The sequence below is a fragment of the Drosophila pseudoobscura genome, chromosome X, assembly GCF_009870125.1.
Source record: "Drosophila pseudoobscura strain MV-25-SWS-2005 chromosome X, UCI_Dpse_MV25, whole genome shotgun sequence".
Lineage (NCBI taxonomy): Eukaryota > Metazoa > Arthropoda > Insecta > Diptera > Drosophilidae > Drosophila > Drosophila pseudoobscura.
In genome coordinates this window covers 55348072-55365410 of record NC_046683.1, presented here as the reverse complement: position 1 = coordinate 55365410, position 17339 = coordinate 55348072, and the positions used below count along the sequence as shown (strand labels likewise).

General features: G+C 48.3%; 1 protein-coding gene across 5 annotated transcripts in view; it reads right to left on the bottom strand.

The window, feature by feature from the left end:
• The window catches only part of Eip78C (Ecdysone-induced protein 78C), a 39788-nt gene that overhangs the window by 17767 nt on the left and 4682 nt on the right, over positions 1-17339 (bottom strand). Inside the window, exons 1-4 of one of the 5 annotated variants that reach the window (XM_033384094.1) lie at positions 15727-15954; positions 13926-15378; positions 11022-11323; positions 10825-10966 (exon numbers count right to left, since the gene is read on the bottom strand). In XM_033384094.1, the coding sequence (XP_033239985.1) occupies positions 10825-10966; positions 11022-11323; positions 13926-15060 (1579 nt within the window). In that variant the 5' untranslated portion in view covers positions 15061-15378; positions 15727-15954. Of the gene's footprint in view, positions 1-2; positions 22-1655; positions 2409-10824; positions 10967-11021; positions 11324-13925; positions 15379-15726; positions 15955-17339 lie in introns of those variants that run through there. The other 4 variants (XM_001354035.4, XM_033384095.1, XM_015187979.2 and 1 more) reach the window with 4 other exon arrangements.

The following is a 17339-nucleotide window of genomic DNA, read 5'->3' as shown; positions in this document are numbered from 1 at the left end:
ACTCATTCACGCTTAAGTGTGCGTGTGTGTGTATCCACCTGATAGGCCGAGGTGTGGGTGCTCCCTGCCATTAGCTGTTATCCCTGTCATGTCAGGGCGCTATCCCTGTTCCTACTTAACCCACTTTGCTTTTTGCTCTTCGTTGGTGTCGTTTTGTTTTTTTTTTGCTTTTCTTATTGCACATAATTTATTTATTGGTGTTTGTGAAATTTTCTTTCGGGCCTGGCCTTTTTTGGGTACCCGAACGGGCATCCCGAACGGGAGTATGCGGAATGGCATCAACGATATGTCGCCCAAGGGTTCATTTAATCAACTATTTCAATGAGATATCCGCGTTGTTTTTGAGGAATACTCCCCAGGCCCCAAACGACCTTAGCCTGGACCTTTATAGGGCATCATTCTAGTCGATGCTTCGACCTCATCATCGTTGGATTCGCCTAGAGCAAAAAGCTGAAAACGCACAAGGACAACATTTAATGTTAATGAACTCGGCAAACAAGTGCACGAGTATGGGTGCGAGAGTATCTATCCATCTATCTATCTATCTATCTATCTATCTATGCGCGTGTGTCTGTGTATCTATGTATCTATGTATCTTTGTGTATTGTTTATATAGTTGCGAATTTGTCAACTATTTTATGCGAGGCCCCGACCGACCCATATGTACGACTCGACTCGCACACATAATAGATACAAATGTATTCATAGTCGGTCGGTACGGATTGAACGCCTATACCGACTCGACTTGAACTCTGCTTTGGGGCAGTGATTCTCGTCCAGGGTTTCGGTTGAAAGCTGCCGCACGAGCACGAGCACCAGCACGAGCACCAGCACCAAGCACCAGCTGAAACTCAAGAGCTCAAGTCACAAAATCAGCATCAGAAGCAGAAGCAGAAGCAGCTGCTAATAGGAGCATTAATAGGATTCTCCTCTATGTGTCTGGCTCTGTGCACCTGTTCGGGGGCATGGACAGGCGGCAGCTGGGTCTTGGAGCTTGAAGCTGGAGCTGGAGCTGGAGCAGCCAGCATTTTTATGTTTCCGGTTCTGATTAGAAAAAGAGAATGCCAAGAGCCTGAGGCCAAGAGGAATGCCAATGCAAATGCAGGCCCGGCCAGAGCCAGAGCCACAGCCACAGCCAAAGCTACAGCTACAGCCAGAGACGGAGCCAAATCAATTGCCCTGAAGGTGCCTGCCCTGCCGCCGCCAAGGAGTCAAATCAAAACAGAAACACATACACACACACACACACACAGATACACACCCATACTCGCAGAACACACACAGAAATGAAAGCAGCAACCAGTTTCGCAAACGAAACCAGTTTTTTGGGGCCAGTTGTAAAGTTAATAAGCAAAGGAAAATGGAAATTTGCACACAAATAGGAAGTAAAACTGTGGCCCCACCACAAAGACAGGAAGTGTGATTCCGGGGCGCAAGTGAATGAACCTGATGGGGAGTACGCGTACGAGTACGATTACGCGTACGGGCGGCGGCATTCGATTACTCAGCGATTGTTAACTCGATTGCAATTGATATTAAGCATACGCCTTGTATGACCAGCACTCTCACTCCCACTCCCGCTCCCTGCCTTTCCAGAGAGATGGAGATTCCTGCTTCCCGGAAATGAACAAAAGAAATTCAGTGCAAAAATTTACCATTTACCATTCAATCGGCGGCTGCTCCTGGTGGAGGGGTTATCCAAAAATAGGCTTTCTCTCTCTCACTCTTTGTGCGCTCGTCTCCCTCTCGCTTTGAGTACCTTCTGGGACGTTGGCTTCTTATTAATCTTATTCTTATTCCAATTCCAAAACTTCACTTGAGAAACGATTTGTACGCCTTTTTCTGCCGCTGTTGCTTTAATTTCACTGCTCTGCTTTTTTTTTAAATCTTTTTTTTTTTGTATTTTTTAGCCTTTTTTGGGGAAGTTTTTTTGGGAAGAAGTGTTCTTCTTTGGAGGTTTTTTGAAATTCAAATCACACAATGCCCCGAAATCAATTTATGCAACGCAGAAGGGGAAAGGAGGGCGGGGGTGGGGCGCACGGACCGGCGGGAGAGTTTGTGTAGGTGTTGGACTGTGGTGCGATGCGTTGCGTTGCGGTGCGGTGCGTTGCGGTGCGGAGGGTGCACGCGTCAATTGTTGAGTGTATATCGAACTTTTAACGCACTTTCGATGTGTTTTTATTTTTTTGTATTTTTTGCAGTTTTTTTGGTAAACAAAAAAAAAATTTACACGAAAAGAAGTGCCTGTGTTGCTGTTGCTCCCACTTTTGCTGCTGCTGCGAATTTTGTTTGTTTGTTGGCGTTGCCGTTGCGGTTGTTCGTCCCGTCCGTTTGGTGGAGCATTCGCGTGCCGCGCGCTGAGTCGCCGAGAGACAACTGAAAACGACAGCGAAACGAAGGCAACGAAACGTTGGTGCCCTGCTCCCAGTCGCTGCCTCTGCCGCTGCCTCGGTCGCAGCTGGCCGCTGGCGTCGACCGAGCAAAGCTTTTACAGCGGCAGCAGCAGCAGCAGAAGTCGAAGAATACCAGAAGCAAAACAAAGAAGTGAAAAGAGCATAAGTGGGATAGAGAGAGAATGCAAGAGAGAGTACGAAAAAGAGAGCGCGCACGCAAGCGGAGCGGTGAAAGAGAGAGAGAGAGAGAGAGAGAGAGTGAGAAAGAGAGAGCTTTTGCCGCTGCAGAACTTTCGAGTGCAGCAGGAAGCAGCGTTGCAGTTGGAAGCGTCGCCGTCGCTGCCGACGTCGACAGCGCACCAATTGAAATTGAGTAACAAGATTTGTTGCTGCCGCCGACAGTGACGCCGCTGTGTTTGTGTGTTGCATGCAACGGCTGCAATCTGGTTGATGCACAACGATGCAAAAAAGCTGCCTAACCGGTGTTAGATGCATTTGCATTTTGCTGCAGTTTGGCAACACACAACAAAAAATAAGGAAAAACTAGAGGAAAAATCAACCAACAAAATAGCGAAAATGTTGCCTCGCTGGCAGTTACATAAGCCTTGATTTAGATGATGGCTTAAATGTGCCTGTATGCGTGTCCACATCACATACACACACACACATACTCTCTGCCTGTGTGTGTGTGTTTAAGCTTTGCAATAAGGAAGTATCTTTTCGTGCCAGTCGCTCTGTCTTTGGGGCTTTTGGCGGCTTGGCTTTTTCTCAGAGGAGATGGAAATGGAAATGGCAATGGAAATGGAGACAGGACGCATCGCTTGACAATTTCCTGCTTGTGTACAGTTTTCGATGATTTTTCCCACACAAAAAACCAAATTGCATCCGCTAGATATTGGAAAATTGAGTTGAGAGCTGAAAGGAAAGTCGATTCTTTTATAGCCGCTCAAGCTGAAGTGAAAAACAAATCCCAGGGGTCCCACTCTGTCGTTATTAAGTGGTTTCCCACTTTGTTTAGTCTTTCATCACCTGATCCAGGGCTGAGGAGCAAAACTGAGCATCTTCTTCCGTCGTGGATACCCAGTTGTTGCACCCTTGAATAATGGTTTCCTTTTGGCTAGCTTAACCCTCAGTTTAGTGGGACCCTCTGTCTGTAAATAGTGCTTGAACATTGTTTTCTACATTCACTAATTGGGGGTTTTAGCAGTGCTGCCAATCTGTGCTAAACATGGGCGCAAATGCTGTCCCCCAATCAGGGTGCCACTTGCTCTAATCGGGGGGAGAGGGGCAGAAACCCGCTATGAGGGACGGTGAGAGGTGTCTAATTTACAGCACGCAACATGCAGCGCTCATCTCTGGACTGTGGCACCTCCCATTCCATTTCAATCCGTTGCACGAGTATGCCGCATGCAACACTCCCCACTGCCCTTATTCCCCACCCCAGTCCCCCCTCAATTGCACGCGTCTCAAGTGCTGATTTCCTTTTGCAACCACCCCAGTGGACCACTGTGGGTTCCGATCCCTGTTCCATGCCCTTTTTGGCATGTCAGGCACGTTTTAACACGCTGCCAGTTTTGATTTAATTTAGTAACAGCTTAAAGACGTTCGGAGGGGAGGAGGGGGCATGCACACAGTAGTACGTGGAACAGGGAGCCACCATCGATCACCGTGCAGCAGAAGCAGCAGCACCACCAGCACCAGCACCACCATCATCATCATCATCATTATCGGGGGCATCGTTTTGATAAAGTTGTGCATTGAGATCAGCCAGAGATCAGCCACAGATCAGCAGCTCAAGCAATTTAACATGCAACCTCAGATTGAGCCTCCGCTTGAGCTTCATCTTTCAACGTAATCTTTTAGCTTCAACTTCAGCTGCAGCTCTTCATCTTCATCTTTCATCTTGCATCTTGCATCTTGCATCTTGCAACTTCATCTTCAATCTTTCAACTTCAGCTTGATTAAGCAGTTAAATCAAAAGCGCAGTTAAGGAAGTGGGGGAAAGGCACTTAGAGCGGGGCTGAAGGTGTTCCCAACAAGCCGTCAAAGTTGCCGCCGTCATCATGATCTCCATGATCATCATTATCATCGTTTGTGGCCACACTTGAGAGCGCAGCACTCTCCCAAGCGGAGCCCCTGGCCCCTGCTGCATGTGGCAGAGAGGAAAAGGTCAACGCATTCTGCGAATCGTAAAGGGAAATGCCACACAAACGAGCAACACGAGCAACAACGGCAACAACAGCAGAAGCAACATCAGCCGCAATATCGAAGCGGCGTGTTAATTGAAGACAGACAGGGAACCAAAGCTGGTACGAAAGGTGGCAAGGGGGAGGGGGAGGGGGAGGGGGGCACTACCACTGGCCACCAGTTAACAAAGTGGAGAGCAGCGAGCTCTGTTTGAAATACACAATGCTTCACTGATTTCTGCGTTGCAGTTGCAGTTGCAGCTGTAGCTGTAGCTGTAGCTGCAGTGGCATTTGAAGTTGCTTCCTTATTTCTGCCTCTCATAACATGCAGCAGCAGCTCCCCACAGACTGTGATCACTTGCTGGTTTCGTGTTCGTTGCAAGCGTAATTAAAGTTTAAGGTTTTGGGTATGCAACATCCCCTCCTCCTATCAAATGACAATCCCCTTCTTCCGGGTGGCAGTTCGCCATCATTTTGAAGCTGCCACTCAACGACGCATGAAGTTGCAGCAGCAGCTTAATCAAGCCACTCCCAGCCAGCCCTCTTCTATCCCCCTCCACCCTCCGCCCTCCCCTACCACTGATAATGCCATGTTGTTGACGTCGCTGTCGCTGGCCAGAATCGCGGAAGCGCCAAGAAAAATGCGTGCCGTCGTCGTCGTCGTCGTCGTCGTTGTCGTTCTTGCTGCTTTGGGCATTGAACCCGCAGGCGGGTGCAATTGCCGATGCGCTGTCAACTATTGTGTATCTGTGTGTGTGAGAGTGCTTACGGGTAATGGCATCGCATCATAATCATTTATTTTTGCACTAGACAACAGCCATCACATCACAAAGTGCGCTGGCTAATTTTATAAACTTCTTTTCTTCTGCATCGTCTGTGATTTGTTGTTGTTGATGTTGTTGTGTTTTTTTTCTGCTTCACATTTTTTGCATATATATTTTTATGATATTTACTAAGAAATTCTTATGCAGCTCACGTCGAAGAGAGGGAAAAGACTGGGGGGTGGCAACTGTGATTGACATTTAGAAGTCAACGTTCGGTTCGGGTGGCTTTGTTGCTGCAGTTGCTGCCCCCGCTGCCACCGCTGCCCCCGCTGCTTCTGCTGTTGTGCTGCTTGTGCTTGCGCTGCCATTGTCTTGGCCAATCGCCCCCACACCACACCACACCCCACGCTATGCACCACATATTTCTTGCCAATTTGTTGATGGCTTTTGACATTAATTGTGTGTCGTAGGGCGGGTCAGAGGGGTTCCATAATTGACGACAGTAATCGATGGAAATCGTATGTGTTATAGTGAGTAATCAGGAGACCTTCTAATTAAAATAATTGGTTTGGCTTAAGTCCCTGAAAATCCTCTAAAAGATTATCTATTCTATAGTCATTTGTTGAAGGAACATACCGGATAATTTGGTTATCATTGAGTGGTATTTCCCTCTAACAGCTTCTCTGTGTAGAATAAACTCAGAATATACATTTAAGTAGAATTCCCCTGAAATCCAGTGTCAAGGTTACTCATCCATCAAACAATGACAATTTTTGTGCAATATTTGGCAATTTGTTCACCTGTGTGCATGAGATCTGAGTAGAACGGAACACCACTCATTGCGGGCAAATAGAAGCCGAAATTGCGAGTACGCGTACGCGTGGAAAGTTACCCAACAAATGCGAGTGACTCACAGGAGTGTACATATGTAAATTTCCCTTTGGGCAAAGTTGCAAGTGATGCAGAAATGTGCAAATTGCACGACAAACTGTGAATGAGATGCCGAGATTTTGGGCAAGGGTCACAAAGTTCCTTGAGCTCGGGAAGATGAACTTTCGGGGGATTTCCACTTCATTTGTGCTTGCCACAATTCTGCGCCTAGCAGCCACCTCGTCGGCCAGCAGTGAAGTGACAAATGATTTATCTTTGGGCATGTGTGCTTGTATCCATGCGACAAGGTGTTAATTAAACTATAAATAGAGAGACAACTGTGGCCACAATCGGGTGCAACATCTAGGCGGCGCGGACAAACGCGGCTCGTTGTAATTGGAGGACAGATTGCCACCGATGTTGCGGCGGGCACGCATGCGTAACACGGCGGCAACTGGCACTGGTGGCACTGGGGGCACTGGCGGACAGAACAATGAACCGCAACAAAGCCTGTTGCATAAATTAACAATCGCAATTAGTCAGAGGGAACATGTTGCAACGCCAGGGGCCACAGCACCTCAGCACCTCAGCACCACAGCGCCTTGGTGCTGGAATTGAGTCATCTTCTGATGCATTCATTCACCTGCAACAGGTGCGTGCTGCTGCTGCTGCTGCTGGTGCTGGTGCTTTTGTTCTCGGGATTAAATTGTTTAACGATCGGTTCAGCGAAATGTTTACTCAACTTTTTTCGGTTTATGCATCGAGCAGAAATTGTGAATAAATTTAAGCTGCCAAAATGTTTATCAATCGAGTTGAGCGAAGCGGCCATAACAGCAACTTAAATGCATAATTAAAAAATTAAATGATATTTCAGCGGCAACAAATTTGTTGACCATATTTTATTTATATATATCGTTCGGGTGTTTATGGCGTTTGTGTTTGTTGTTGGGCGCCGCATTTTGTTGCGCGAAAAAACACATCAACTTTGCGAGCATTGGACTCTGTTCTGGAGGCAGCCCGGCAGACTGGCAGGGGGCTGAGCAGGGGGCTGAGCAGGGGGCTGAGCAGGGGAGCGGAAGCAGCGACACGACATCGAACGACAACTGAAAGTGAAAGGCCCCTTGGGGGAAATTCAAAGGAAGCGGAAAGCAAGTGCCTGGGGACCTGCAAAGGTTTGCTGAACTCTATATAAATACTCGTAAACGGTTGAATGCCATCGAATTATACAACTGCAGAGAAGAGCTGCAGATACTCCGATACCGATGAAGATGTGGATACTGGGGACACCCAACCCGAGCCATTCCCAGCATTTATGCCCTTTTGATAGACCATAATCGAATCGATGCCCTGCCAAAGACTGCCCAGAATGTTGTTTCCTCCTCGTTCTCAGTCATATTTCTATTGCCAAATAATAAAATCTCGGCCGAAACAATAGCCAAATAAAGCTGTGACTGTGGCTGGTGGCTGGGGCTACACTTTAATGTAACCAGCGAAACAACAAGACAAAAGACAATTGTCAGAAGGCACGGCACACGAAAATCAGAACAGAGCGAGCGGCAACAATGGGCCAAAAGCGAATTCAAAGCGATTCAAGTCACCAGAACGAACCACGAACGGCCACAAGGGGGTCTCTGGCTCTGGCTCTGGCTCAGACTCTGGGCCTGGCCGAATGGTGGATTTGGATTGGCCTGGCCCGGCCCGGCCTGGTCTGGCAGCCTGACCCAGTTTACGCTACAATTATAAGCCAGTCTTGCTCTTTGTCTTTGTTCTTGTCACTGCGCAGGCGCAGCAGCAGCAGCAGCAGCGGCAACAGCAACGGCAACAGCAACAGCTACAACTGCCACAAGAGCAACAGTTTAATTTTGCACTCGATTTTTGGGCGTCTAGAAGAGTCGTGGCAACGAAACGAAACGAATCTCTGGCGCTGACATTTGATAGTTGGCTTTCAAATTGACTACAATTGAGTCGAGAGCAGCCAACGAACGCTGTTTGATTCTGTGTTACTGTGTCGCCTTCGCGTTGCTCTAACTGAATGTTTGCTGTCTGTTGCTGATGTTGCCCCCAAGCAGCAACAGCCACAGCAACAGCTCTGTGCCCATTCCCAGACAGACAGCAGAGACAGCAGAATATTGTCCAAAAACTTCGGTCCGTCCTGCCCCGCTCTTTAATTGTAATTTGATTTGTGGCAAATTTGATTGACGGCGGCTTCGTGCCGCACAAGAGAATGAGACTGAGTAAGAGAAGGAGAAAGAGAGGCAGGCTTTTCAATTAGCCAACTTTTGCTGGATATTCGCACATAAATTTGATTAATAGCAGTGGCCAAGTCCTGGGAGCAGAGGCAGGGTTTAAGCTCTTTTTCAGAGCAAACACACGCTGATGCTGATGCTGACACAAAATGCCGCATGCCGGCATGAAGACCCCCTGTAGCTCTGTGTGTGTGTGCTTGTGTGTGTTTTATGTTTGACCCAAATTCCTGCAGAGCCATGCAAAGTGTTGCTGCTGCCTCTGCTTCTGCTTCTGCCTGTGCCTCTGACGCTGCTGCAACATCCGAAATGCAATTTCTGCTTGGCAAGCGTCGCGTTATTTTCCTTTTTTATTGCACTTTGTTGCCGCTGCCAACAAAAGCTTTGCAAATTAAATAAAAGCCAGGCCACGCCCACTCAGATATACAAACAGAAGCACACAGCACAGCAGTTGCAACACGGCGGCAATATAATTACATTTGTTGTGGGGGCCGGGGCTAGGGCCCGTGGCAAGGGGCATGGGGCATGGGGAAGCCAAAGCAGAGTGGCATGACCCATTAAAATCCTACAAATCTAACATTTGCACTGGGAATTTCACTGAATTCAAGCCCGGATTTGGCTTTCAGCGATTTTAGTCGATCTCTGAGGGAACTTAATTGGAAAATCTCTCACGGAGTGGCAGCAACAGAGACTGCAGCAGAGCAGGCAATAGGCCATCGACAATCGGCAATCGGCAATCAGAAAATGGCAATTGCTGCTTTGCCATAAACCATAATAACCCCCATACCATTTGACTCGACAAAAGTCTAATTAAACTGAGCAAGCGAAAATCAAGAGGCGCCTCGTGCGGAGAAACCATGCAACGCCCACTAGCAGCAGCAGCTGCAACATCTGCTGCAGCTGCAACTGCAGCAGGAGCCACCAGCCACATCCATGCTAGGCCCGAACCGAAACTTGCCACAAAAGCAATTTAACTAAATTATTGAACTTTCCGTATGCATTGAGGCAAAGTAAAAGTCTCCAAGTAAAAGCCAAAGCCAAAGCCCATGGAGGAAGAGCCAGAAAATGCTGGGGGTGGAAAGAGGAGAAGAAAACTCTTGTCATGGGAACGAAGCTGCAATACTCTGCTCTACAAACGAAGGATACGCCTGATAAGTCGCCAATTTTCATTATGTAAAGAGAAGCGAAAGAAGCATAGCAAATGCTAAATGCTAAAAGATTGGTCTCTGACATAGATAAAGATAGATGCTATGAAGATTGACATGAACTAAATGTCGCCGAATACGTTTGCGATAGAGCATTCTTTCGCTCAGCACCACAGAAAGAAAATCTCTGCACTGGAAAAATCATTAAAAGTGGTAAAAGCAAACACCAAAAGCCTTTTGTCGTACAATCTTGAGGGAGTGAAGAGGGGAGCGTCAGGGGAAAGAGGAGAGTGGAACGTGGAGCGTGTGGGTCGAGAGGATTGGCTGCGTGGGCGCTGTGGCAGCAGCATGGGGGAAAATTAAGGAAATGTTTGCCCAACACCAGGCACGCCGCTGCAGCGAGACAAAAGCCATAAAAAATTGCAACAAATGTTGCAGGCAATAGACACGACTAATAAATGTTGCTCGCGTGCAGCGACAGCAACAGCAACAACAACAGCAACAGCGACAGCAACAATGACAGTGACAGCAACAAATATTTTTTGCCTGCCACACACACACCCACAGAGGTCTTTTGTGTGTTGCCACGATGTTGCCTTGTTGCCTGGTGGCTGGAGTTTATGTGCCGCTCTCTTGTTTCCGATCTTTTTGGACAATTAATTGTGCAACATCAAATAAATTGCATTCGAAAGCAGCAACAACGGGCCCGAAAGGGTTCCCCAGAGTGGTTGCTGCCGCGAAAACTCATAAAAACTAATTTCGCTCTTGGCCCGTGGGTGGATTGTGGCTTCAAGTGAGGCTGTCGTTTCCGCCTGCCTCAAGTGGTTGCAAGCCTAAGCCTGGAGTGGTTTATGGATGCTTTGGTAAAAGGTTTGCCAGATAGTAAACCCGTTTGGGGGAGGGGCAGGCCGCAGATTTTGTAATGGGAAAATTATCTTAAGTAAAGGTTTTACAACGTTTCAGGAAGCATCAGCATCAGCCCACTCGTACGGGTATGGGTGTATTCATTGATTCAATTAGTGCGAATAAAGCAATCGAAGTCCATTGACAATGGCCCGGACAACTAACTGACATAATCTTCGATCTTTCTGCGGAAATTTTTCAGCGATTTCGCAGCTAATAAAGTTATCAAGCAGCCAAAACGAAACTAGGTGCAGCCTCCCCTTCACTTTGTTTGTGCAACATTTGGTAACTGTAGAGGTAGAGGCAGAGGTTGTACTCACAGTCGCGGCTCATGCCAGCGGAGAGGCATTTCTTGAAGCGGCAATATTGGCAGCGATTGCGGTTCAGGCGGATGACCAGACACTTGCCGTCCCTTAGGCAACGGTACTCGATCTGCTTCTGGATGCTGCGACGAAAGAAGCCCTGCAAGGGAAGAGTATTTAGTGATCGACGTGGAGAGCAGTGGGCCACAACTCACCTTGCAACCCTCGCAGGAGGTTACACCATAGTGGTAGCCGGAGGCCTTGTCACCGCACACTTTACAGGGCACAAACGACTTCGAGGAGACACCGTTGTTGCTGTTGCTGCTGCTGTTGCCACTGTTGTTGCTGCTGTTGTTGTTGTTGTTGTTGTTGCTGGAGTCGGCTAAGCCAAAAGATTGCTGTTGCTGTTGCTGCTGCTGCTGCTGCTGGGGGTGCTGTTGCAACTGTTGCTGCTGATGTGAGTGTTGCTGCTGTTGCTGAGTTGTCTGTGGCTGCTGCTGCTGCTGCTGCTGTGGCTCTGTAAGGAAAAATTCATGGATTTCGTTTAAATTTCCTCCGCACGAAAGTTGTATGGCAAGTCGATTATGCAACCTGGTTGCCATGCCACACATTGCCCATACGTCACATGTGTCACACAGCCATTTCAATTTGCCAAATGAGTTTGCTGTCACCACGATATCACACGCTCTAAATCTGATGTGCTCTGTGTATTTCCTCATTGGGAACCAATTGGAAGGACATTTCCACAGACAGCCATCGTTGGGGAGGAAAGTCAATAAGGAAAGTAGAATAGAGTAGCTCTATCCTATCTTAGGATAACCTCCATCAATTTCAGTCAAATTACTGTGTGGAAACCTTAAGGAGAGTGAGCACTTTCAATTAGTGAACCTCCAACGATAACCCAAATCGGTTTTACCCTCAACTCCATCTCTTAATCATCCACCATTAGGCGCAATAGCCCCGGGAAACTTAGGCACGGACGGGGGGCTAGCAATCAAAGTCAAATGCAACAGCTTCAGGGGGCATTCAACTTCAGGGCGATGTGCGATAAGAAGAAATGCCAAAATATCACGTATACGCCACCGCCTACAACAGTTTGCTGTTGTTGCCTCTTGTTGCTGCTGCTGTTGCCAGTCACGAGGAAAAACTGCAGCCGCACAATTTTCCCTGCGAGAGCCGAAACCAAATTTGCATTGCAAATGGCAAATGGAAGAAAGAAAAACAAAAACAAAAACAAAAACGAGGCAGAAAAAGGCTGGAAATTGGAGCCAGAGGAGCCAGACAACCATGCTTCTTGGCATTTTCATTTTGAATTCAATTCAATTTGACTTTGTTTCTCGTTTTCTTTGGTTTCTTTCTTTTATTTATTTTTTGATTTGAATTTTCTAATGCAGGAGGAAGAGGCAAATGAACTAAGCGCGGAGTTTGAACTGCAGTTGTTGCCACACCTCGAAAAATGCGAAACAAAATGAAATTAATGTGCAACTTGCACGCGCCGACAAACAGGGGGAAGGGGCGCCAGAAAGAGGCAGCTCCACTACAGATGATGGGCCGGCAAGAGGGAGTCGCGTAGAGGGAAATGTAGAAGGGGATAGTGGCGAGGACGGGAAACACTGCGCGTTACGCGCTTGTGCAATTGCAAATTGAATTTTCACCATTGGACAGCAACAGAAACAGCAACAACGATGTCTGGAAAATGTCGTCGGCCTGGGTCTGGGCCTGGGCCTGGGCAGGAATGAAAAACCAAAAGGAAATTCAAGTGCCTGGTTTTCATTTTCGCGCCGCGTTCAAATGCAAATCATTTGGTCGCTTTTGTAAGTTGACAATTTCAAACGCCATTGTTCGAGTGGCCAAGGGAGGGGCACGCCGCAAGAGCGGGGCGAATGTGGCATGGACTGCTGCTTGGCATTTCCGCGTTGTCAGACAACGGTCTGAAGTAGAGACAGAGACAGAGTCAGAGGCAGAGGCAGACGATAGACGACAAAGACTTCATATTTTCGCTTGATTTTTCCTCCATTTTCTTGGATTTATCTGCAGACAACTGATTGAATGAGAAGGGGGAACGGGCAGAGGGGCAGTGGGGGTGGGGTTGGGTTGGGTTGGGATGGGCAGATACGAATATCAATTGGAGTTTGTGGCAGCTGAGTTTTCCTTTTCCCCTGATAAAATCGTATTTGGTTTGGTTTCCCCTAGATTTAATTTGCTGGCAATTTGCATTTGCCTGGAACTGCCCGCACTAATTGCTGCAATTAAATGTTGCCCCATGCATCCATGCATCCGTGCCCCATGAATCCTTGCCAGACAGGCCTGGCCGTGAGGCAATTAGCAAGTCCAGCCAAGACGCCGCTCGAGTGCTTATGGTTTTTATGACATTACCTCAGGTTGCAGCCCTGTCCATTGCCTGAAATGGTTTCTAGACTCAATTTTTTGCTGCATATTTCAGTCGAGTGGCCCGATTCCATGGCAATTTCCTTGATGCTTGATTCTTGATGCTTCCAGCTAAACCCCATCCCAAATTCCCGCATATCATAGGAGCAGCCTTCGAGGAGCGGGCCATTCCAAGCGATTTATGAAAATGAAATCAGTTTTTGCATGGCTTTCAATTGCGAGTGGCACACAGTATTGACAGACTGTAGCGTGGAAAGCAATTTTCTTGGCACCGAAAGGAGAAGAGGCACAACTGCAACATGGGGCAGAAACACAAATGCTGCAACGGCAACAACTGGCCTCAACAACATTGGCCAATAACAGGGAATTATATTCATTTTCACATTTTTCATGCTGCGCTTTAATAGTTTCCTCAAAAGGAGAAGAAAAGTCGACAGGCGGCAGCTGGGAGGCTGAAGAAGGCGGTTGCAACGAGCAGTTGCAAGCAACTTTCAATTGGCTATGGTACGGCAGTTGTTGCAGTTGCAGTTGCTATTGCTATTGCTGTTGCTGTTGCTGCCGCCGTGTTATGCAATGAATGCAAATTTATTGAACATAATTTTCAACTGCGACAACAATGGGACCTCGGACCCCGGACCCCAAACACCAAACGCGGAAGAGTCGAGCAGCGATCTTGGAGCAGGAGTTGCAGTTGCAGTTGCAGTTGGAGATGGAGCTGGAGATGGACATACCTGAATGGCCTTTGTTTAGATGCGCAACAGATGAAGATGTTGCTGCGCTGGAGCTGCAGCTGGAACCGGCGGCTGAGAGTGCGATGGAGATTGAGCTGGGACTGCAGTTGTTGCTGGAGCTAGAGCTGGAGCTGACCGCTGACGAGGATGTATGAGCGTTCCCGCTGACATTGACAAGCGACGTGGATGTAGATGCGACTGCTGCTGCTGCTGCTGCTGCTGCTGCGGCAACGACAGCGGATGAGCGACCAAAATGCTCCGAGCAGCTTGATGACGATGATGAGGAGACGGCGTGGGAGGAGGTGGAGCTGGCCGAAGAGCAGCCGCTGTCCGGCGAGGCGTGGGCCCCACTCGAGGAGGGGGAGCTGCTATGGTGGTGGCCGCTGCTGCTGGCCGGACCGAACTGATGCACACTGCTGATGGTGTACAGAGCACCTCTACCATTGCTCAAGGTGCAGTTCAGCTGCTGCTGGTGGTGGTGTGTGTTCGGATTGGCGTTTGCGTTTGCGTTCTGGTGCGGATTCTGATGTGGGTTCTGATTATGCGAGTGGTGTGGATGGGGATGCGGTGCAGTGGCAGATGTGGCTATGACTGGCGTTGCCACGCCCTCGCTTGCAGCGGATGGGCCGTAGTAGTCGTCGCACTGCAGCAGCTGCAGGGGATCCGCATCCGCCGCCTCGATGGCACTTAGGCAATCCTGCAGCTCCCGCTGATGCTGCTGCGGATCCTCAACCTGGTCCTGGTCGGAGTCTAGGCTGGCGGCCTCGCTGTAGGCTCCTTGGGTCGAGGAGTCCTCGGGCGTGTCAAAGAAATGCAAATTGAAATCGGAATTCGCATCGAAATTGACTTCTGGGAGAAGTGGCCTTTCTTCGTCACCGTCCCCGTCACCGTCCTCGTCCTCTTCTTCGTTGTCGTCGTCCTCCTCCTCTTCCTCCTCCTCGTCCTCCGCCTCTTCCTCGTCCTGGTCTTGCTCGTTGCCGTCAAAGTCCTTGATGTGGCTATCCTCCTTCTCCTTCAGCGAATGGAGCTGCTGCTGCTGCTGCGGCGGCTGCTGCGGCTGCTTCACGCAAGTTTCAACCAAAAGATTGGAGCGGATTTGTGCCTGTGCCTCCAGCTCTATTTGGTATACATCCATGTTGCTCGGATCGCTGCGGTTACATGGCCATCCATCATCTGCATCATCATCATCTTGCTGCGGGAATTGCGGGCACTTTTCAGCATGTTTTTTGGCAGCAACTCAAATCCACATCACATTCCCCAGTCCTTTGGCACTTTATCGAGAAAGTCACGATCTCGAGGTTCTACTTAAGGTTCGTTCGGTTCAGGGATCTCTTTCTTATCGGTTTCCAAACTATTTGAAGGGAGATTTGGGTATTTTTGGTAACTTTTTTTTGGTAGGAGAAGGTATCCCAAAACGTAAATCTTCGACGCTACTTCTAAACTTATTCTAGATCTGAAAAGGATACAAAATTCTAGACATTCTTGAAGGGTTTGCTCTTCTATTGGGATAACGAAGGGTTTTCCGATCTAATATTTACAGTGAAACCTCTCCTGCCGGTGGAAGAGCGCTGATCTGTAAAGAACTTCATCGATTTCGCATCCGGAAAGCGAGTTGTCCGTCCGGCAAGAGAGCTTTCACTGTCTTTCCGATCATTGATGCCGATCATTGTCTACTCTGTTTTCTTTCTCTCTCCCATATTCCTTTCCCCCTTTCTCCGTTTTCACTTGCACTTTGCTTTCATAATAATTGTAATTGTAACATGGATTATATTAGATTAAAAAAAAATTCAATTCAATTCACTTCCGTGTTGCTTGGATATTCCTCCAGATCGGCATAGAACTGGGCTTTAAGAGTCCTATGTTCAAGATCGAGGCTCGATCGATATACGATATTGAGGGTTGGGTTTTCCGATCCGCGGTGGAGAAATTCTGAAATTGCTGCGATCGCGCGCACGAAACTCTCGCCTCGACGAGATCCAAGCGCCAACTTCGCAGCGCTCCAAATGCGCAACAGAAATCCAAGGCGAGCTGCAGAACAGAACCTACGACAACGCTCTGTGCTATGACGGCGGCAGTGGCAGTGGCAGCGACCAAGACCAAGTCCAAGACGACGACGACGACGACGACGCGAAAGAACAAGAATCACCATGTGTGTGCATTTGTGTGTGTGTCTGTGTGTGTGTGTGTGGAAAGAGCAGGAAAATAGAATGTGGCTGGGGCCTCTGTGTGGCCCAATGGAGTGGGGGGAAAACTACGTAGCGCCGTTGCTTCCAGCACGAGGCGGCATCTCTGGGCGAGTAGCGGGAGCGGGAGCAGGGAGCAGGGAGCAGAAGCAGCAGGAGGGGGAGGAAGAGTCAATGTGCTGCAAGCTGGAGCCGGAGTGCTTCCCTCGGTTTTTCCTATCTTTCTAATCTCCACCAGCAAAAGCAGCAGCACCACTACCAGTACCACTACCACAAAGAACATCAGGCATTGCCACTCTCGCTGCTGCTGCTTCTTTTTCTTCTTCTGCTGCTGCCTCCTGTTGTTGCACTTTTCCATTTGCAACTCTTTTCCTGGTTGCTATTTTCAATTTCTATTGCGCTGCCAAAGCTGGCAGCGACGCCAACGCTGGCTTCCAAGTGCATCCGCACACACACACACACACACACTCAAGATCAATTTCACATACACAAGCGCAGCACGAAAGAGAGAGAGAAAGAGAACCGTTACATAGTTTGCACTATCATCGAAAGAGAGAGCAATAGAAGTTGGGGCGGGAGTCAAAGAACCTTCTTCTGCATTGGGAGAGAGTCACAGCCAAAGAGAGCGAGAGAGAGATGATCTCTCTCTCTGAGTGGGAGAGTTTTACAATGCGGAAGTGAAAAATGTTGCAGTGAAAAGTGGCAAACAAGTTCTTGGCACAAGACAAACTATTTGAAGATCAAATGAAATAGAACTTCAATAAAAGCAAAGAAAACCCTAATGAAATAAATAGATTTCCCCTTCATTTTTCCTCCCCCTCCCCTTGACCTCCCATGAAGGCCCAAGGCATATTTGAAGATCAAATCGAATCGAATTTAAATTAGGGCCAACCTTTTACCAAAGAAAATCTCAATTAAAGAAAATTGAAAACTTCTTTTCGATATTTGCCCACTTTTCCCACATTGTTCCTGCCCCACCGCGTCCCTCTCCGGCGCAGCCCAGCCCAGCCCTTCCCTTCCATCTGCTTGACGAATGCTTGGCCCAAAAGGGAACCAACGAAAGTCAATGATCAGCAACGGCAGCAAAGCCACCAGCGACGCCAACGTAAACGCCAGCGTCGACTGCAACTGCAACTGCAACTGCAGTTGGCAATTTTTCCAACGGGCAGCGAAAGCCACCAGAAACTGTAAATAACAAGAAAACGGCAACTTCGCGAACGAAACCCAACGA